This window comes from Anabrus simplex, chromosome 1 (assembly GCF_040414725.1).
Source record: "Anabrus simplex isolate iqAnaSimp1 chromosome 1, ASM4041472v1, whole genome shotgun sequence".
NCBI classification, from domain to species: Eukaryota; Metazoa; Arthropoda; class Insecta; order Orthoptera; family Tettigoniidae; genus Anabrus; species Anabrus simplex.
This window is the reverse complement of record NC_090265.1, coordinates 903,966,148-903,989,755: the sequence shown is the minus strand read 5'-3', so window position 1 is coordinate 903,989,755 and position 23,608 is coordinate 903,966,148. Positions and strand designations below refer to the sequence as shown.

Genomic DNA, 23,608 nt, shown 5'->3' with positions numbered 1-23,608 from the left:
TTCCTAAGCTGTTCCCCTCCAAGCATTATCCCTCTCATATGTCTCTCCTCCTTTCTAGTTGTAATCACAATCTCCCTCTTTTTGGCATTAAATTTTATTCTGTATTGTTCACACCTCATCTTCCCATGCATCTAACTGTTCCTGAACATCCTCCTCTTTTCTCCCCAGATTAGCAAGTCATCTGCAAACATCATCACTTTCAGTTTTTCTTCCCCAATTTTCTGTCACTTTTCATCACTAACTTGTCCATTATTACAATGAAGAGCAAAAGTGACAGAGCATGTCCTTGTCCTAATCCACTTGTTTGTTCAACAGAACCGTTCTCACTCCTCCTACTTTGACAGAACTGACACTCCCATAATACATCTCCTTCACTCTTTCTGTTGTCTGCTTCTCAACACCTATTTTCTGTAAGACTCCATACCTTGTTTCTGCACACACAATCATAATATGCTTTCTCAAAGTACAAGAAGGTCATCAGTAGATTTTTACACTACTCATAATGATGCTCTTGCAGTTGTCTTAGTGTGAATATAGTGTCTACTGTGGACCTTCCTGATATGAAGCCATATGGCTCTTCCCTTAACTTTTCTTCCACCCTCTATGATTCTATTCTCCAGAATTTTCTCAAACACCTTTGCACAGTGACATAAATGTGACTCCCCTATAGTTTAAAATCTTTCCTATTCCCCATCTTGAAGATGGGTATGGTTATACCCTTCATCCAGTCTTCAGGGGTCTTCCTATCCTTTCATACTACTTTCAACACATGATAGAACCTCAGTTTCCCTACCTCTCCTGCCGCCTTCAATATATCAATACTCACTTCATCTAAACCTGGGGCTTTCCCTCCTTTCATCTAGTCCAGTGTTATCTCCACTTTTTCCCATGTTAAGTCTTTTTCCAGGTTTCTTCCTTCCTCCATGCTTGTACTTTCAGCTTCAATGCATCCTTCTGGAATTAGTAAGTCTTCAAAATACTCCTTCCACATTCCTTTGAGTTTATCTTTTTTCCTGCACTTCATCTCCATTTTCATCTATCATTACAACATCCTCCCTCATGCCTTTCTTCTTATTCCTGACCATTCCATACAGTACTTTTTAGTTTCCTTCTTCCATCAGGTTTGTCCAATTTTTCATCCAATTTTTTTCTTCTCCTCAGCTACAAACTTTTTAGCTTCCTCCTTTTTGGTCTTATTCTTGTTTTGTCTCCCTTGTCCTCTGTTGAAACCACACTCTAAAAGCATTATTCTTCTGGTGGTGGTGGTGGTGGTGATTGTTTTAAGAGGAAGTACAACTTGGCAACAATCCTCTACATAACACTAATCAGAGGGAAAAATGGAAGGGAACCGACACTTCGAAAAATGAAGATATCGGACAAAGAAAGACAAGGGCCATGAAGGGCGTGAAAATGAAAGACTCCTTAGCCCTCGCAAACCTAATAGCGCGGGGGTCGGAAAAGAATAAGAGTTGACCAAGGGAGGTCGGATAGGATAGATGAAAGTGAGGAGCCTGGCACAAGTAAGTGGAAGCAATGCCAGGACTCAGCTAAGGGCCACGTGGTCGCCAACCCACGCTCGAAAGTTCAGAGCCCCAGGGGCCCATTTCAGTCGCCTCTTACAACAGGCAGCGAATACCGTGGGTGTTATTCTACTGCCACTTTGAATCTGTTGTTCCACCATAGGGTCCCCTTCCATCTTTTCCTGGTACTTCTCCAACAAAACTCCTCTGCAACTTTTACTAATGTCTTCTTGAACCTTTCTCACTCCTCCACTCCTGCTTTTATATCATCTGTTGGCAAGTTCAATCTTACCTTTTTCCTGGAATTCTTCCTTGGTTTTCATTCATCATGCTAACATTTGAAAAGGATTGGACCAGGACATTCTTGGTGCCCCCAAGCACGATATTACAAGAGCATCTGAGTTAATCTATTCAATGCCAAACCCGTATATGTATGTTTCTCAACGCCGTGCCTCATCTGCCAAAACTGTACATTTACGTTTTTCTGCAGTGTCTACTTCAGCAAGCTCATTTATGTGTGGAATATAGTGTCACGCTTTGAATTCCTGTGGAAATGTTCAAAGGTGTTCTATATGGCACATACACCAATTAAATTCACTTCTTTTGAAAGTAATCACGTTATTTCAGCTTTGTTGGAGTGAAACATCTTTCCTACTATCATATAGCCATCATGGTGTCTTGAAATACACATTAATCCCTTGTTGACAAAGAAAGTGAATGTTCCCTCATAAATAGTGATTCCATTTTTTTTTTTTTTGCTAGGGGCTTTACGTCGCGCCGACACAGATAGGTCTTATGGCGACGATGGGATAGAAAAGACCTAGGAGCTGGAAGGAAGCGGCCATGGCCTTAATTAAGGTACAGCCCCAGCATTTGCCTGGTGTGAAAATGGGAAACCACAGAAAACCATTTTCAGGGCTGCCGATAGTGGGATTTGAACCTACTACCTCCCGGATGCAAGCTCACAGCCACGCGCCTCTACGCGCATGGCCAACTCGCCCGGTAAATAGTGATTCCAGACAGGAATTTTTTTGGTGAGGAAGATGGAGAATATATGGGACAATATTGAACTACAAGAAAGTGTCAGACAAGTGGTAGTGATGAATCTGATGAGGAATTTTCACCACCTCCTCAGAAACATTTTTCCCCAAGTGTTCATGATTTTGATGACACCAGTTCCAGAAGCACTCGTTTTATATTATATTTCAGTAATAGGATCACAGATCGGAGTAGCCGTGCACGTTAACATGCTACAGCATTGCAGCCAAGCTCTGCATTCAGGAGGCGAGTGGGCTCAAATCCCACCGTTGGCTGTGCTGAGAGTGATTTTCTGTGGTTTCCCTTTTTCATTTCCAGCCAAATGCCAGGACAGTTCCTATTCATGTGCCACAGCTGATTCTTTCTACTTCCTTACCCAGTTTCATTCACCGTCATTCATCTCATCTTCGTTATTTCATCACATGAAACTGAAATCAGGAAGGGCATCCAGCCATAAAAACATGCCATTACATATCATATTGCCTCATCTCCGACCCTGTATCAGAAACTGGGGCTATGGAGTAAACACACATTCCAGTAATAGTATCAGTATTATTTATCTGTTAAAGTGCTTTCCTTAAAATAACCTGCCCCACAGGGTTCACCTGATCTTCAAAACATGGCACTGAAAAGGTTAATAAATACACTAACACGAGACAAGAGAGCACCTTAAGTCTTCTGTATAGCGTCTAATGTCTTTGATAAGGAGAGTTCTTATGTCTTTTTTTATATGGTTTTATTAAATCATCTTGTTTTTTGTATTGAAGAGAGTGTCTTTCATCATATGACTTTTATCATTAACAAGAAGAGAAAGAAGTCTTTAAATTCGTGACTACGTAGTTCATTTGATTGTAATATTCAGCAATAATAGGATGTAGGAACTTCATCACGAGAGAACTCTATTATCATGCGAATTATAAAACATGTGATTTTGGAACTGTAAACATAATTATAAAAAACAAAACTATGACCGTATTCTTGAAGTGAAGCAATGCGCCGAATAGGGGTCTAACCACCAAAATCTCTATTATGAGTTAATTGCAAAAAACACCATCTTGGACTGGAGTTAGTTCCCTTTTCCAAGCGAGACAAAAGATCTCCAACCCCTACCACACCAATAAGTTCCAAATTCTTCCACATGACTACACCACTATGCAGAAACGTCCATATAGATCCTTATTCCGATGAAACCTCACTTTCGGTAAAAAAAAGTTGGTTAGATCCCCTTTCAGTGCAGTGCTTCAATTACAGAACAGTTAATGTACAGGTTAATAACAGGCCAATAATTAGCGATGAGTAAGCCGTCAGAACTTTATCTATAAAGTTTTAAGGAGTACAGGGAGATTCAGGATTTAGGAACTTTAAAAAATGAAAATATATATATATTTAGAAAAAGAACAAAAGTGAAATTGAAAATCTGACATGCGAAGGGAAATGGGTATATTTTTTCATAAGTACAGTATGACAAATTTTGAGAGTTTATCTGCGGCACCATGCCATAATGCAAATGAAGAGAGGTTGTGATGATTTCTGCCCAATGGACTGCAATCATTTAAATATTGAATCAGTGAAAGGTTTGCTAATTGTGATGTAGCCTACAATTTGAAACCTTTCAATGTACAGAATTTTATAATTGAACGAGAATAATTTATTGACAATAAATCACATCAGCAAATAAGTATGACTAAAAATGTCACATAAAAAAATGAAACTGCTGTATATATACAGTTGAACCTGACTTATACGTATATCAAGGGGAAGAGAAAAAACTACTTGTAACTCAGAATTACTTAGAAATCAGACTTATGCAATACATCACATATTTACTGAAAAACCAATGGAATAGACCTACATGTGTAAATTCTTGCGAATAATAAATACATTGACAGAAAATATTATTTTGAACTTGGCCCTGCCTTAAAGAAATCAGATAGTTTGGCTTGTTTCACTTTCCCTGCATTAAGAATACAAACCTCCTTTAGCAAACTTGGTAATGCATTCAAAGCATTTTCGCTTCAACTTTTCGCACTGATGTAACGCCTACACACTTCGATTGCACTTTTAACACTTCACTCAGTTCAGGTGTCAAGATTCAAGTCGTTATCTCCATCTCCAACGTCACTATCACTTGTAGCTGGTCCATCACTGCCGCGTTGTTGGCAGACATCAGCAATAATCTCTTCATCCGGTAGTTCTCCACATACAGCCAGATTGTCATTGAAATGCACAAAAGTATCAAATTATATTTTTCATACACCCACCGGTAGCGTTAGCTCATTACCAGACAAAACTTCGTCCCCATAATCACATCATAATTAGAGGCAGCCTCTTCTCGTAAGACACCAGTTTTGCAGGAACGGTTGCTGATTGTGGAGGATGACACCTGCTTCCAGGCAGCCGAAATGAAGTTCATGGCTTGTAGCAAATTAATGGAGAGAGGTTCATTTCCTGCATCACTCAGTGTTATTAAATGCTGAACCAGCATTTTTCTATAATGCACTTTGAAATTTGCAATGATGCCCAAATCAAGCGGTTGTAGAACGCTGGTACAGTTAGGAGGGGAAAATTCCATACGGACATTCTCCAGAACGATTTGAGGTGGATGTACTGCACATCGATCTATAAGATGAAGGATCTTCTTCTGTTTCTTTTTCATTTTAATGTCCAGTTTTTTCAACCACTGTTCCATTGGATTCAACTTCCTTAGGTTTTGTTTTCGCACCCTTAAAACATCTCGGATTCTTCGATTTTCTTATCACAAGTGGAAGTTTGTCAGATCCACCTGCATTGGTGGCGAGAAGTACTGTTACAAGAATTTTACTTTCCTTCCCTCCGTGGCATGAGTCACCTTTTTCAGCTAATGTCTTATTAGGAAGGAGATTGTAGAATAGGCCGGTCTCACAGTTGTAGGTGTCTGAAGGCTGATAATCGCTTACGATACCCGGCAGAACCACCTCTTTCCAGTGTTGCACCGTGACGTCGTCTGCAGATTTTGAGTCGCCGCAAATTGTTCTCCCTGTAATTCCATGACGATATTTAAATTCTTGCAACCATCCCGATGAAGCCTTGAAAGCAGCAGTGATACTCATCATTTTAGCTAAATCTATCGGCTTTGCCTTCAGCATGTCTGCACTAATTGGTAGAGCTGCAGCCCGCTTTTGCTGGAACCATGTGAAAAGTGCTTTCTCCAAATCTACGTACCATCCTTCTTGCTGACGGCTGCGCTTTGCTGACTTGGAACCCAGTTTTAAGAACTCATCCAAAATAGCATTTCTTTTACTGATGACTGTACATAGCGTGGTATAAGCAATGCCTAAGTCTGAAGCGATTTTAGTTTTCGTTTTGTGTGGATTAGCGTCCACTTCTCGTATAACTTTTCCCTTTTCTGTTCTCCATGACTAATCAAAAGCAACTACTGTTCAACAGTAAACACCAGATACCAGCATCGTGGACATTTTATTCTCCGTTGTTCCCACGAAAGAAATTCTCATATTCAAACAAATTTACTGTATTTTCTGAAACCGCCCATTCTGCTTACAATGTACCTTAATCCTTGGCCACGTGTTAAAAACGACAAAGGTAGAGGAGGAGCGAAGGGGGCTCATCTTTGTTAAGCCGCCAGTAAGTAAGGGTCAACAGTGTCACTCGGCGATACTCTCTGTTCTGTTTCAGCACCGAAACCCGATCGCTCTATTTTCGCCTACGCCGACAAAGAGGAAACTTCGTAAATACAGTAGTTTCTTTTTAAAAAGCACATTCTCATTACAATTATGCAAAACTCAGTTACATTTCACTGGCACTTAATACGTATAACAGCGAGTTACGTATAAATGGATTACGTATAAATAAGATTTAATTAACATGCTTTTAAATTATATTTTGCCGGGACAAAAAGGAAATTATGTACAAATACGGATTACGTAGAACAGAGTTACGTATAAAGCAGGTTTAACTGTATATATACTAGCTGATGTACCCGTTCTTCGCTACGGGATTCTCAGAAAGACTGTCTTTGTGGTTTTCCTAACTACAGTTAACTTAGGCCATTACGAGAATGTCAGTAGGAATGTAGAGATTAAAACCGGTGTTATAATATGAAATACTCGCTCAAATGAAAAACTGCACATTTCCTCACTTTTAACGAACAGTACTACAATGACGATCTAACAGTCCAAAGTTCCAGTGCTGGAATGATCAGGCCGCAGACAGCCGTGAACACTCCTCTGCCATTGTTACGTTAAATATACACACTGCTCATTCCAATCAGTGCCTCAGGGTAGGGACTGAATAGCTCGAATGCTATGATGAACCAGTTTGTTACGTACCAGTAGTATCAGAAAATTTAAGAACCAGCGGAATGTCATGCTTAAGAAGAAAGTTATTTAACTCCCCAGCTACATCCCACCAATATTCAGGTAGGCTCTTATACTCGGTACGACCGAGGGAGTTGGCCGTGCAGTTAGGTGGGGGGCGCAGCTGTGAGTTTGCATTCGAGGGGTAGTGGGTTCAAAAACCACTGTTGACAGCCCTGATGATGGCTTTCCGTGGTCTCCCATTTTCACACCAGGCAAATGCTGGGACTGTACCGTAATTAACGCCAGGACTGCTTCCTTTCCTATCCCATCGTCGCCATAATACCTACCGGTGTCAGTGCGACGTAAAGCAATTTTTTGAACTCGGTATACAGCAGTAATCCCATCTATCAGACATGACTGGCAACAGAACACGGCACATCACAACAAACAATGGTCAATGTAATGTTATTGTTGTTCAATGTTACGAGCTTTCCGTATCGTAGCCCTTCACATTTAGTTTTCTTTAGACTCTGTGATAATATGGCATCTTACAAAATTATTTATTCATAGCGTAGACTGTGGTTCCTTAACCCCCTACTTTACATAATGATATTCATTAAATTCTGTTTACTCATTTTCTCGTGACTTGGCATTGATGGACTTAGCAACAAAAATCCAAATTCATAAATATCTCTATCATCACAGCTGGTACATTTTTTTAAAAAATGTGTAAGCCGGGCTGAGTGGCGCAGACGGTTGAGGCGCTGGCCTCCTGACCCCAACTTGGCAGGTTCGATCCTGGCTCAGTCCAGTGGTATTTGAAGGTGCTGAAATATGTAAGCCTCGTGTCGGTAGATTTACTGGCATGTAAAAGAACTGTGGGACTAAATTCTGGCACCTCGGCGTATCCGAAAACTGTAAAAGAAGTTAGTGGGATGCAAAACAAATAACATTATTAAAAATGCGTAAGACAGAAATAATCGGAAATTTAACACTATATCTTTAGTAAAGTAGTATTTGTCGATAGGACCACTAATAACACAAATAATTGAGAATAACATTTTAGGCCTTCCCCTAAACTACCATTCCACTCAGCGTGAATAAAATTATTTATGGCCTAGATCATAGCGACATACTTCCCGACTTTGCATACCAATTTTTATTAAGATAGGACCAACAATAACATAAAAATTTGAGAATTTAAGCTTAGGCCTTTCCCTAAACTACCATTTCTTTCAGTGTTGATATGATTATTTATGGCCTAGATTGAAGCGACTTATTTCCCGACTTTACATACCAATTATCATTAAGATAGGACCACTAATAAAATAAATATTTGATCATTTCAGTCAGCATGAATAAAATTATTTATGGCCTAGATTGTAGCGACTTATTCCCCAACTTTGCGTACCGATTTTTGTTTAAATTCTCTCCAGCTGTTTTCTCGTGATGCGTGTACATACATACAGACAGACAGACAGACAGAAATTACGGAAAAGTAAAAAGTGCATTTCCTTGTTACTGTGGACACAACTGATACAGTAGTGCCATCCTTTCTAAATTCTGAGCAATGTACAGACAAAACTCTTATTTTATATATATTCAGAAAAAGAACAAAAGTAAAATTGAAAATCTGACATGCGAAGGGAAATGGGTATATTTTTTTAGAAGTTTTTCAACCACTCATAGTTCTTTTTCTCATTACAGATGTTACACACTTTTTAATCCATGTTATTGACAGTCTCACTACACTGCCCAGCACAGTGTTTCATTTTAACAGTCAGCAAATTTGATTTGTCAATCAAGGACGACTTATCAGACGAGAAGACTTTGTACCACAATATGTTTTTTAATTCATTAATCATGATCATTGTCATTTCACTTCATCAAAATTTTTAATTTGGTTTGTGTTATGTAATAATTGTTCTGCTACTGAAGATGGCCTTGAGAATAGGCTGAAACATGTATAAATTCTGTTGTTGCAGAATAGTGTGAAATATGGTGAAATAAGTCTTACATTTTGGTGAAATATTCCCCACTTCAGGACTCAAGTGTCCTCATTTGAGTAGTGGTCATTTAGTTACGCTGTGTTAATCTTGCAATACATAGACAAAGTATATATTGCATTCCATAATAACCTCATGAATAAAGATGTTATATTAACAAAAATTTCACAATCTAATAAGTAAAACTGGCACTCAAAAGAGTAAGGTAAATATAAATAATGTGTAACTGTACAAAAATTCAGTTTATTATTATTTTGTTGTGCTACTAATGAGCTAATCACAAATACTGTCATTGTTTCTCCAATTGGCAGTATGGCAGAATATGTGTCGACCTGCCACATCAAAATGTCCTGAATTTTGATATGGAGGAGAGAGGTCTTAGGTGGGAAGATGTCCTGGAACAGAAGATGTATGAAGACAAGAAGAGATTACAACTGCTTGTACACCACACTTGAGAAACTGGAGTTGGAAGGTGGTGGTGGCAGCAGTGACAATGGTATGGCAACCCTATATCTACCTTTTCTACAACCATCCCCTACTGTTTCATTGAAACAAACAGTAAAAGAGCAATATAACACATTAGGAAAAGAATAAATATTGGAAGTGTCAGTAAATAATAGTACTAAGTCATAACATGGTGAAGAGCCAATATTCATACTGGGTACCGGAAAATTACATAACGCATACAATTAGAATTATATATATGAATCAAATTAAAGGGGCATATGTCATATTTACTAAAATTTTGAGAAAAAAAAAAAAAAACTGTGAAGACTAAACTAACTATAATGCATGCATTTTTATCTGACTTATTCCCTTTTTAAAAAACACAACCTCTAACTTGGGAAATGAAGTTTGAATTAACTAGAATTAAATTAATTTAATTTTCAGACCTAACATGTTATTTGTCACCAGTAGTCAAACAGCTGCTTTCCATTGTTTCATTGTATTTTCAAAGATGTTGTGTATCATTATAATTTGAGAAGCCTCAAGGAAGATCTATATCATAAATATCTATTTATGTAACTGGAAGAAATTATGTGTATAAGATGGACTTATTATTTACTACGATGTTTAAAATATTATTTTGGATTTATTGTAGAAAACTAATATGTATGGACAATTTTGATTTTTTTAAAAAAAGGGATTTTGTATTATCCCCTTCCAATTTGGCCTACAATGAACATTTTATTGTGTGTGGAAAATGAAAGGCTATTTTAAGGGTGATATATTAAAAGTTCATTCTTACACAGTCGTGTTCGCATGCATAGAACCGGTTTTTACAGGTCAGTGGAGCAGTATTGATTTTTCAATCGACCAGTCAGCTCTGTCATGTGACCTACTTGGGAAATTTCAAGGCCAGGTTAATTACCAGCGCGTGTGGAATATTCTGGAGACTGTAATATCTAGAATTGCAATAACCTATCAGGTGCAAGTACGACGTCCAATTACGAGACGACATTGTGACACACCCACCTGGTAAATGCTTAAATACCTGTGTTTTATGAACAAACACTCCCTTACATTCTGATTCTACGACACTCGGATACTCCGATTTTCTGATATTCTGGTAGTCGTCGAGTAAAGCAGATTTTTGAGAGCTCAGTTATGTACTGTTCTTCAATAAATTCAACGTAGTTGTGTGTGGAAACAGACTAAAATTTTGTGTTAGTTTCAGCTTTCACCTTATCAAGAGAGAAGAGGACCGCAACGTGTTCGATAATCTTCGCCAGGATGTTTCCGAGGGAGAAACCTATAAGTACTGATCTGGACTTGGCTGTCGACATGGAGAATTAAGATGTAAGCAATATCTAACATGGGGGGATAACGACTGGAGCAGATTATCATCAACATGTGGGCGAGCAGATTCAGAACATTGACGGAGATCCACTTCCATCAGAAATTTAAGTACCATTTTATAATGTTTTCCTGTTTATCTTTATACAAATAATGGAAATATCATCAAAAATTACTATTCATTAGATTAGTAATTTTTGATGATATTTCCATTCTTCTTTCACATGGGTAATGGTAGTGTTGTTACGTTGAGAGTGGATGAGTTATTGGATTCTATTAGAGTAGTTAGACTGTGTGTGTCTTCTATTATAATTCTGCAAGTCCCATCCAACAGCTTAGTGTACTATTTAAAAATCAATGACCTTACCGATAAAAGATGATTGTTTTTGAGAAGATATTTTCAAATGTTGAACTCGTGTGGGGCAGATTTACGGCATATTTAATGTGTTGAATTTCAGTGTAAATTTCACCTCACGTATTTCATTGGATTTTATGCGAGTTAGTATCATCAGATTCATTGTCGAACTCAGATTTTTGTGGAAGTAATATCCAGCAATAATAATAATAATAATAATAATAATAATAATAATAATAATAATAATAATAATAATAATAATAATAATAATAATAATAATAATGAAAATTACACCTCGGGTTAAACTAAAGAATAAGGGTCATGTTTCTTGTTCTTATTGTGAAGTGTTTGATATGTGCTCAATTAAGTGGAATATGTGTCTGGAATACGGCAAAATCCCAAGGGATTAATTATTGGATTTATTTGGGAAGTATGTGTTTGGTGAACCATGACTACTGCAAATGTTGGAGCACGTGTTAAATGATGTGTGTAAGATTTAAAGTAATAATAATATTATCGTGACTCATGAACCGCAGGTTCGATGATGTTAATATCTGACCTGTATTATGTGCGTGTTTGTAGTCGACAATTCTTCTGAATATTGAACCGATGATATTCCTAATGATCAACGTTGTGAGAACTTTGTTATTTCTGAATAAGTGATCGCCCATATTTTATCACATTTCTGTGACGGTCGTGAGTTGATATTTGACCGATACCGACATCATTAAAATTCCATGAGTAGGGAATAATAACCAGAATTTAACAGTCAAATTCTAGAATCTGCTTGTAATATATGTAAATAATATTTGTGTATCATTTGTGTGAGAGTTGAGTGAGTGTTGTAGTTAATTACATTTGTTTCTGTGATTTATTGAAATGTGGTTCTGACCTGGCCACGTGTTCACCATGTTGGGCCCAGGTTATCGTCGGCGTTGTTTAGGATGATTTATTTTGTGTTGATTTAAACCTTTAGTGAATTTTATTTAAAATTTACATAAAAGTAACATTAAGGTACCAGTCACGAATGAATAAGTGTGTAATATTTCATAAGTGAGGGCAAATGCATCCGAATTTGTAAAAGTTGTTAATTTCATTTTTGAGGCGTCAGATAATGTAAATTGATTAATATCATGTATTATTCAGTGAAATTTTGAAGGAGTTTCGTGGAAATAACAATTATAAGAATGTAATTAAATAGACATGCTTTAGTAAAATTTTAGAATAAATATTTGAAGCATAGTTCAGAGGAACTCACGCAAGATAAATGAAATAATGAAATTCATCCACAAGAAGGACGACTTTGTTATAATATTCTGATAGATTTATGTGAAGTTAATGACGCCACAATTAATTAATTTCTTCAGAATACATGAAGTTTCTTTGTGTGAATGTAGATGTTACTACGATAACATATGAAAGTATAAGATAGTCTAGGATAGCCTAGGATGGCATAGGTGTAATTTTCAAGCCATGGAAAGCTCATTGATTTTTAATTTCTTATAAATTGTCAATAATCCCACTATTATTAAGAGGAGATACTCCCAACATAATTTAATTTCTTTATTCAAGCCAGATGTAGGCTAATAAATATTTATTATGTGTTTCAGTTAAATTCAAGTTTCAATATGAGTGAAGAACAAGGATGTTATATATCAGGCAACTTGCAGAGAAGAATGAGTAAAAATCCATCAAGATTTGTTTTTTAAAATTTGTTAAATTTGTGTTTTGAGTGCTAGTTTTAAATAAATGTCAAACCTGTTGTTTTAAATGTTTTTTTTGTGATTGTCGTCAGTCCTTGTATCTTTTCAAAGTAAGCAAAGCCTGACAGCGAACGGTCCATGTTTGGGACTTTTGCTCTTTGGCTGAGCCGATCGGCAATATAGGGGGCAGTATTGTGTAACAGGATGTTTTAATGAGGTAGGCAACTTGTGAGGCAGAGGGTACTACCACGTGTAATTCATGATGAAATTGCTGTTGCATCAACATCCTTCCAGAATTTACTGGACTAAAGTGCTTCCTTATTGGAGGAAATAAGAACAATTGTAATTGGTAGGAATAAGCTTGTTTCTTATTGGTGAATATGGGTGCCAGATGAGAAATTTCCTGTGCCCTAATTGGTTACCTTCTGTTTGCCCGATTTCCAGTTTCTGGGCTTATCCATGAGAGCGTACCTTGTTTGTGGTCTTCAACATCTGACCGACCTAGCTAGCGGATGCGCTCGGGGTTGCCCCATCTGGGGTTGCCGGCCTCTAACGGTAAGCGCTATGTTCTTGTTTTTCCCTTCATTTAAATTCATTCTTGTGTTTCGGCCTTTTCTTATTTAATGTAACTTTCCGTGGTAATGTAAATTTTTGTTTCACATGTGGGAGTTTACTCTAGACATCTGCATTCACCAAATTTGAGCATCAGTATGACTTCGCTGTTCAGCTAGTCCGCAACATGTTGTTTTCGGAGGCAATTCTCTTTTCTGGCTCAAGTTTTGTAACTAAATGTAAATTTCTTTCTTGAACAGTGATATTGTACGTCACATGAAAATTTTAATTTCCTCTGAGGTTGCCTCCCTTCATTCTGTGTCAACTTCTATGATAAAGTTTAATCTCCTATTGTCCAAAAAGCTTGATCAGTTTATAGGTTTATATAAGTGTCATTTGATTTACGTGCTCTTAATTGTCATCTACTATGTCATTCGTTTGTTATGTTTTTATTTTTATTTTGTTAATAATTAATAGATTAGTTGAGGGTGACTGTCGAGAGCCTTTCTTTCCCCACAACGAGATACGATCTCATGGCCTAGTAGGGTTCCTTCCACCTTCCACATCCTTCCATAGTTGTTTTTTGGTAGACCTGTAAGTTAAAGTTTTTGTATCGCGAACGTGGTGTTAATTTTGTTTTTATTCCATGTATTTCTATTTTCATTATTATTATTATTATTATTATTATTATTATTATGAGCTGTGCGTGCAAGAGTGCTACATTATTATTCTAATACAGTACATAACATATTATTAAGCCTTACATTTCAGTACTTAAAAACTTATTTTCTTACTCACAATCCTTCTGAAAAATAACTGATTAAGATTTCAATTCAGCAAATAAAAACAAATCCTTTGATATCACGTTGCTTCTTACTGTATAGAACAAATTAGACAAGGAAAATAATATCATTAACATCAATTTCTTTTTTTATCAAAAGAACTCTTTTTTCTCAGTGTTCTTACTCTGCATAATTTCAAGTTCAGTTGGCCAAGAAAACCTTTCTGTGTAGAAGTCCTTGTGCATGTTAGGAATGAAGGTCTGGATTTTCAATAAGAAATGGGAATTTTTCCAGTTGGGTATGATGATACGGTTTACAGTAAGATACCCCTTGATGTAACCTTTTCTTTCATGGGAGTAAAAATGGTGGTCTAGAGTACTGATTTAGAAACTAACTTTTTTGTTTCTGGGTTTTCATTTTGTCTGTGAAATTTCCTCCAGTATTTTAAATCCAGTATATCTCTGGCTGCCACTTCTTTCAACACAAACTTTCCTGGCACAACACTCTCTATAATATAACCAGTGACCAGTAAGTTCATGGACTGAATAGATTCTATCTTTTTTTAAGCATTTTGGTGACGATTCCAAAATCTCGGTCACATGGTAAAAAACTGTGACTTATCACATGAAAATATTGCTGAATTGTTTATCAACCTGGAACTATCAGTGAAAGAAAATAGTGAGATTTTTATTCTGTCCTGGGCAGTTATCAGAAAATATACCTAGCTCTGTTTTATCTTGAGGAACCTGTTTCATAAAAACTGATTTTAAAAAAGAGCAAACTTCATCTGGGGATTTTCTACAATGTCCATCACACAAGGAACTCTTCTTTTCTTTAACATCACAGATGAAGAATTTACTGCCAGTAAGCTGTCTTAAATAAAACAGCTCCTGAACTGGCATCTTTGGTAAGTTTATATTTTGCATGTAGTCTATTGCTGTAGGCAAAACATGCCTAACGTCCTCCCCCTTTTCAGATGATTCATGCTTCAAAGCAAAATAAAACTTACTACTCCTTTACTGATGTACTAATAGTTCAACTACAGCTGCCCTTTTAGTGACCTTATCAAGATGTCAGGATTCAATTTTGTGTTTAAGTTCCTTGCAAATACAGCAGGTATCAACCAGCGGCCTACCAAATCAGTAATGAATCTTCTTAGAGAAATCATTCCAGTATGTGTAGTATGAAACAGTACTGAATTGTGGATACTTAGTTTTGAACAGTCTCCACATAGACTTATATTGATAGATGACAGCTCAAGTAGTACCCCCCACCAACAATAATAAGATTCGTACAAAGGGAAAAACGTGATATGAGCATGGACAGCCTTGTTAATTTCAGGTGCAAGAGATCTACTAATGCCTCCACCTCTTTTATCTTCTGGAATATTTCCAGCCATTTTCAGATCTCTGATTCTTCTCACCTGTTTTCCAGTCACAGAAAAAAATGGATAGAAATGCTTTCATGTAAACCTTCTTTTGATAAGGGTGAAAGTCAATGAGATACGTCCATTTAAAACTACCTACCATCTTTGACCCTCAGTCTTCACTCAACCTGAGGCATGACAAATGCCCATTTAAACATAATCAGTGGGCCTATGCAAAAGTTTTCAAAATGCGAATAAACAGAAAATCGACCAATGGTGAGTTAGGTCCCATTAAAAAAATAAAAATCTATATATATATACACACACTTGTCAATGCACATGCCCCCACAAATGATAAGAACAAAACAGACAAGGCAGGGACAGAGAACTTCTGGAACACACTGGATAAGGTAGTAACGGAAGCAAACAAGAGAGGTGTCACGATCTTGCTGGGGGATTTCAATGCACAGCTAGGCACTGAAAGGAGATTCAAAGGCCCTGTAGGGGATTACCCTGCACACAAGAGAACAAATAAGAATGGAGAAAGGCTTGCAAACTTGTGCAAAAGACACAAGATGAGAATCATGACCACACACTATAAAGCCAAGGCGAGTAAAAAGACAACCTGGGTAAGTCTGGGCAATAGAATTGGTGAAAGGCAGATAGACCACGTAGCGATCCGAGACAAAAACCATGCAGAGATCATGAACACCAAAGTCAGGAAAAACAGCAGGATGGAGTCTGACCACTATCGTACTGAAATCAAATGTAGATGGATACCAAACAGAACTAGGAGAAACACGAACACAAACTCACACCAGATCAACAGAGAACTGCTGAACAAAAACCAAGATCAGTACATGAAGAACCTGACAGTGGAGAGTAAATGGGAAAACTTAAAGGATAAGGTTAGAGAAGAAACAAACGATTGGCCACTAATAACAAGAGAAGGAAGCATGAGTGGTGGACAGAAGAATGTGAAGAGGCGGTAGAGTACAGGAGGAAGATGTGGGTAAGGTGGCAGACTACCAAGAAGGAAGAGGACCTGTCAACTTTCAAGACAGCGAGAAAGGTGGCTGCCAAGACGATCAGGAATGCCAGAAGGAAAAGGTGGAATGAGAGGCTGGAAGAAGATGATGATGCGTTTAAGAAAAACAAATCACGATCCTTCTTTAAGGAGATGAAGAGCAGGATAAAGGGTTATGAGGCGAGAGAACCTTTTGTGAAAGGACAAGATGGCGAGTTGAAAATAGGAGAAAAAGATGTATGCGAGGAAATGGCAAGATATTTCAAAGATCTACTGAACACAGAAGCACCCACAGGGAGCATTACTCTACAGTATAGCAGAGACATCAACCAAGGACGAGCACCCACCAAAACAGAAGTTGTGAAGGCAATCAAGGATCTCAAGAACAACAAAGCGGCAGGTAATGATGGTATATGCGCCGAGGAGATCAAATGGGGTGGTCCTGCAATGGAAGAAAGCATGTACAGAATAATAATGGACATCTGGATAAATAAGAAGATACCTAGCGACTGGAAAGAAGCCATAATTATACCAGTACATAAGAAAGGAGACAAAAGAATACTGGATAACTACAGAGGTATCTCACTGCTAAATATTGGGTACAAGATACTCTCGAGATTATTGCTGAACAGAGTGGAAGCACAGCTTGAATCGACCATAGGAGAATACCAGGGTGGTTTCCGGAAAGGGAGAAACTGCGTAGAACAGATCTTTGGACTAAAGAGAATCATAGAACACAGACACAGGAAAGGAAAAGACACAATAGTTACATTTGTAGACTTCGCAAAAGCCTACGATTCAATTGACAGGAACACACTACTGAACATCCTACGCGACAGAGGATTGGATTCTACGACACATGGATTGGTGGGGGAAACATTGAAGGATACAACTGCTAGAGTAAGATACCGGAGTATGTTGTCAGACAGCTTTGAAATTAAGACAGGAGTCCAACAAGGGGATGGGCTGTCGCCAATATTATTTAACCTAGTTTTGGATGAAGTGGTGAAGCAGTGGAGACAGTTGAATAGAACCATGGGAATTGAAGGTGTACATATTGGATATAAGATCAAAAACAATGTCATAGTGGATTGCCTTGCCTTCGCAGATGATATGGTGTTGTTACATGAGAAGGAAGAAGAAGCAAAGTTGGCACTAGCAAATCTAGCAGAAACTGCAGCAAAGGTTGGTCTGAAAATAGCCTACAACAAGACGAAGGTACTGAATACGAAGACCGATTGGAAAGTAAAAGGCCAAGTGGTAGAGAGAATCGACAGCTTCCGGTACCTAGGTGAGAACATCACGGGTAAAGTACAAAGCAACAAAAGTATCACAGACAGAGCTCAACTGCTGCTGAAACTATGATATGCAGCCATGACTACATATGGAAAGAAGAACCTCTCGAGGAACGCCAAACTGCGACACTACATGATAACCATCAGGAATGCTGCATTATATGCAACTGAAACGCTGACATTAGGCAAGAGAGCTTGCATACAATTGGAGAAGGAGGAAAGAAGAATCTTGAGACATATATGGGGCACCAAAAAGCAAGGTGAAATTTGGGTACAGAGATCAAGGCAGGAACTATATGCGAGTATAGAACCAATCTCGAGTGTGATAAGAAAGAGAAGGTTAGGATTTGTTGGACATCTCATGAGGATGGATGACAGTAGGCTGACGAAGAAGATATGGAATGCAACCTGCTTAACTGGAAATAAGTGGATGAAGGAAGTCAGAGAAGATTGGGAGACTATTGGCATAAAGGAAAAATATCCACTGATGACAGTACAGGATAGGTCCAAATACAAAAATCTCGTGGAAGGTCACAGATGGACAGACACCAGGATCCAGATTCAGATCACGGAAGCCGAGAGAAAGAGGAGGAGTGAGAGAATGAAGAGGTATTGGGAAGAAAGAAGACGTACCGATTAAGTCACTCGTGATCCTCAGGGGTCGTAACGAACCTAATAATAATAAATATATACACACTAATCTGGGCATATCAAAATTATTCAAGCACATAGCAAAGTCGCACAATTTAATTCTGACAATTTTGTCACACCTGTCACAGAAGTTAGGAATTCATAATGGTTAACATTTCTATCACAAAGAACTAATACCAGTGAGAATTTCCATGAAAGGAATAAATCATGCACTGAAATGCATAAAAAAGGAAAACTATTCAAAAGTTCAAAGAACGGTGATCTACTGAAATTAATGTGGAAACTTTTGTTTTAACACACAAAGAATTTATTTATTTTTTAACAACTGGCTTTACATTCCACCGACACAGATAGGTCTTATGGCAACGATAGGATAGGAAAGGGCTAGGAATGGGAAGGAGCGGCCATGGCTTTAATTAAGGTACAGCCCCAGCATTTGGTTGGTGTGAAAATGGGAAACCATGCGAAACCCTCTTCAGGGCTGCCGACAGTGGGATTAGAACCCCCTATCTCCCGAATGCAACCTCACAGCTGCGCGCTTCTAACCGCACGGCCAACTCACTCGGTACACACAAAGAATATAAACACGAAAGGGATGTTTGTATTGATAAACTAAATCTACATTTAGCATTTCTTTAAGTGCATGATTACACAATTCTACTTTGCAACATCAAAACTAAGGAGATGATTTAAAGAAAACATCTCATATTTGAAGAGCACAAAACACTCAATCATATATCAAGATTTCAAAATGTTGGTTTCTATTTGAGGTAATTCAATAGCTGATATATGAAACTAAGAGAGGCAAGTAAAATCAGTAGGTATGTGTAATGGCTGCAAAATGAACTCAGACAAAAAGTAATGATAAGACACAAGAAATTCAATTTTATATACTAAAACATAATACCCCCACTTAAATCATTCCGTACTTAAGTCCTGGCCAAAATACATACTAATACACAGAATATATCTCTTCAAATCATGCACAAAATAGAATCCAGAATAAATACACAACTCACCAATTGCCATATATAAGGACATGGTTATAATCCATGGGCCACTGGCAGACAGCAATGTAAAGCATACTGTATATGCTCTGGTTGCCAAAAAGCATTACTTCTGATACTTTGCGAGACTTCTGTGGTGGAGAGAATGACCACCAATGGAGACGATATTTATATAGCGTGTTTAGAGGAATCACATCCAACTCAGTGGTGATGGTATAGGATAAGAGAAACTGACCACACTTTGATAGGCCCAGGAACACATGACTGCAATTTTAGGACCAAAATTATAATTACTCTTAGGAACTAAATCCCATACATACATAATAACCATGAAAACATGTCACATAGTACACAGAAATGTATGAAAGAGAAGTACATTATTATTCATCTCCCATTATGACCAACATATAAGCCTACATTCCTTACATCAGTTTCTCAGATTCGGTGCCATCCTACACAATGTTTGAATGGCATGGATTCAATGAATACATATCCTTAACCATACCAAGTAAAGTGCAGTATTCTAGACCAAGGTTTATAGATCTTTCCATAATTTCTATTTCTGCAATTTACAACTCAATTTTCCGGACATGCTCTCGTTACTATGCACAATATGGTAACTTCGGAGAGAAAAAGAAAAAGTTGCCAAGAATGCTACAGGCACATTTCAAAAAATGGGCACAAATATAAATATCTCAAAATCATATTTATATTGTTGTTTTCAAGACCCTTAATTGTGGATATGACAATAAGCTTTTGGGCTTTTGCAGTGTCATAAAAACAAGGTGAAATCCTTTATGTTTTCCAGAGAACTTTGCTCCGTGTCTACAGAAGAAAATCCTGTCTGTTCACAAGGAAGATTTCTCTAATAATGACGGGTGATTATTTTGAAGGTCTGTAACCAGTGGAGACCTGTCCTTTGTATGTAGTCTTGTGTATATGTGCTCTATACCATAATAAAACAATGTTTACCAATGGCCTGTGTTCTGTCACTTTTCTACGAGAATCTCCTGAAGTCAGAATGCATAAGTACATGCCCTATATTTCCAAATGCATATTTTAGATTTTCTGTGTTGTCTCCTGGACCTCAGAATTCTACATCAGACATTAGAGATTTACTTCTAATTTAATTCTATCTTTGCCTGAGGTCCTAAGTGAACTTAAACACATCATAATATGACAAGATGATCATAACCATAAATTTTGTTATTATATGTAATTTAATGTTATAATTATTCCTGCAACATTGTCTTTGTCTGTTATACATATGTTTTAGTTATCACATAGTCTGTTTAACTTATTTGGCTGAAGATGGCCACTAAGTGGCTGAAACTAGTCCCAAGACTGATGTAATATCACTTACTTGATATTGTATTGTCAATTTATTTCTTATAGGAACGGTTAAAGCAAGGAGACTGACACAAGTAAGTGGAACTAATGTTAGACCCATCTAAGGGGACTGTGCTCATCAACCCAAGCTCCCAAGTTGAGAGTCCCTGGTCCCCTTTTTAGTCATCCCTTATGATAGACAGGGGATAGTCCGGATATATTCTACCACCCCAACTACAGGAGAAAAAACAGATGATTGATTGATGTTTGTTGTTTGAAGGGGCCTAACATAGAGGTCATCGGCCCCTAATGGTACGAAATGAGACGAAATGAAATGAGAAATTAAAAGTCCAAAATCCTCCACTGACCAGAATTCAAAGCATGAGAACGAAGAATGAATGGATGGACGGATATAAATTTAAAACGATCAGTGGATCCGACCCACAGTGCCTCACATGCACAGAAGCTGGCACAAAACAATAGTATTACTGACCAAGGGACGGCTTCTATAGCACGATGCTGAATCGATTATGCTTATAGTCGAAACGGGTCCAAAATCCAGGTCATCAGCCCCTCATAATGGTATTTATCAGTAGGAAAGTAGAACCATGCTATGTGTAATGTTGCGGTACTAATCAAAAGTAGCAGAGACTCGCGGTATTCTACACATTATGGTACTATTCACAGTAGTGTAATGTGCACATGTAACACAGACCTATGGCGTTTCGCACATTGCAGCGCTATTTGCAGGCAACGCAAACCTATGGCGTTCCTCACATAGTGGGAACTGAGCATAGGTAAAGCAGAACCATGGCGTCGCTCATTTAGGGGTACGAATCACAGATACTGTAGGACCCACATCCTGATTCACACACTGTCACTACTAATCACAAACCTATCGCGTACCTAACATAGTGGTACTACGGGCAAGGAAATGCAGCGCATGGTGTTCCTTGCGTGATGGTACTAATTACAAGTAGTTTCATGGTTCTAATTGGATCATCCCTTGGTCGCCCCTTCTAGTCGCCTCTTATGACAGGCAGGCGATACCGTCTGTGAATTCTTCGTCTGCCTCCCCCACCCACAGGGGGTAGAAAAAACAGAAGCGATAGGGCCTTCAAAGAATGAAGGCATCAATAACAAAAGGAATGGCCACAAAAGGCATGAAAGACACCCTAGGCTGCGCAAACCTAATACCACCAGGATCAGAAAAGAACTAGAGATGAGAATGGGAAATCAGATAGGAAAGTTGAAAATGAGGAAACTGGTCAAAGAGGAAGCAATTCCACACCCAGCTAAAGGCCCTGTGGTTGCCAATATACACTCCCATTTTTTTTTTTTTTTTTTTTTTTTTTTTTACAGTTTTTGGATATGCCAAAGTGCCAGAATTTTGTCCCACAGGAGTTCTTTTATGTGCCAGTAAATCTACCGACACAAGGCTGATGTATTTGAGCACCTTCAAATACCATCAGACTGAGCCAGAATCAAACTTGCCAAGTCTGAGTTACTCAGCCCAGCTAATAACTGAAAACCAAGACTAACCATCATCATCTTGGTCTTCTACTTATCTTACCATTCATGGACAAGTCCACTATTCTCATAGGTAACCTATCCTCCTCCACTGATCTTATATAACCCCACCATCAAAGCCGGTTCATAACTTTTGTGTATGAAAATAAAGTCTGTACATGAAAAGTGACAATAATGCTAATAATTTTATTTATATGAAATAATGTAAATAATATCATCAGTATAATATAAAGTTAAAACACACAATGTTGCCATCCAAATTTGAAATTATATATCATAGAAGAGGATTGAACCATTTTTAAGAGATACTGCAAATTTAATACTATATTTTATTAGAGTTACATACCCCCATCTGATTACCTGTTGTGTGTAACTGTTTTATTAGAAATACCAATCTGAAAGTTTTCTTGGTCCCTAATTTAAGTCATAAATGCACTGCACCAAAAGCAGAAAAATCTCTTTCCATATCTGCTGATGATGCAATGGCAGTCATGAATTTAGAAATTACATTGTTTTTTTTTTTACCATATTTTACCTACTTCATTATAACAGCATAATGTTTGACAGGCATTCAAAATTCACATTGTGATTTAAATAATAAATCTGATTTAAATCTCCACCAACCCTGATAAACTATCAAATGTTCAAACAGATGTTAGCCTACATTCAAAATAATTTAGCGCTAACTTAAGTGGCTAGTGACCTTACTGTGACAACTTTACTATACTGCACATACTGCTACTCCACCAAAAGCTTTCCCTCTTTCTTTTCTTAGCAATTTAACACCACACTAACTTACAAGGAAAATGTCACACCCTTCATGAAGAAACCTACCGATGTGCTACGAGACACCTGATGTGAAAATGGTAAATCAAAGAAATTCATATTCATGTTGCCAACAAAATTTATTTATCAAAGATCTCTCTCAGTAAATTATTCTAGTCCCTATTTCCTCTTGAATTCCAAAATTATCCACATATTCTGATCTTTCCTCATTTTAAAACCTTCACTCCAGCTTTATTTGTCTCCTAAAATCATTGCACACCATCTCCCTGCTTACAGCTTGGAACATACTGATTAACTTTGGTTTAAAAAAATATTCCACCTTCCAATACTTAATTTATTAGCTAATCTATAAATTTTACACAAGTTTAGCTTAATGCCTTATTGTCTAATTATAATAGTACATGTTTCGTTCTAATTTTGCGGAACATCATCAGCTAAGAAAAGCGTATGTTATGAAACTTGACAAACAATTAAAACATTAAGAAATGTAAAATTTGATTAAGAAGGCTTATGTTCTACACTGATAAAGAGTTGAGAAAAAAACATAAAAAAGCATAGTGATGATTATG

The 23,608-nt window shown here is 37.5% G+C and overlaps 1 protein-coding gene across 1 annotated transcript in view; it reads right to left on the bottom strand.

Moving 5' to 3' along the window:
* LOC136874673 (uncharacterized) overlaps positions 1 to 23,608 on the bottom strand; it is a 158,735-nt gene that overhangs the window by 119,134 nt on the left and 15,993 nt on the right. The window contains exon 3 of the mRNA XM_067148314.2: positions 19,407 to 19,658. Coding sequence (XP_067004415.2) covers positions 19,407 to 19,658 — 252 coding nt within the window. The remainder of the gene's footprint in view (positions 1 to 19,406; positions 19,659 to 23,608) is intronic.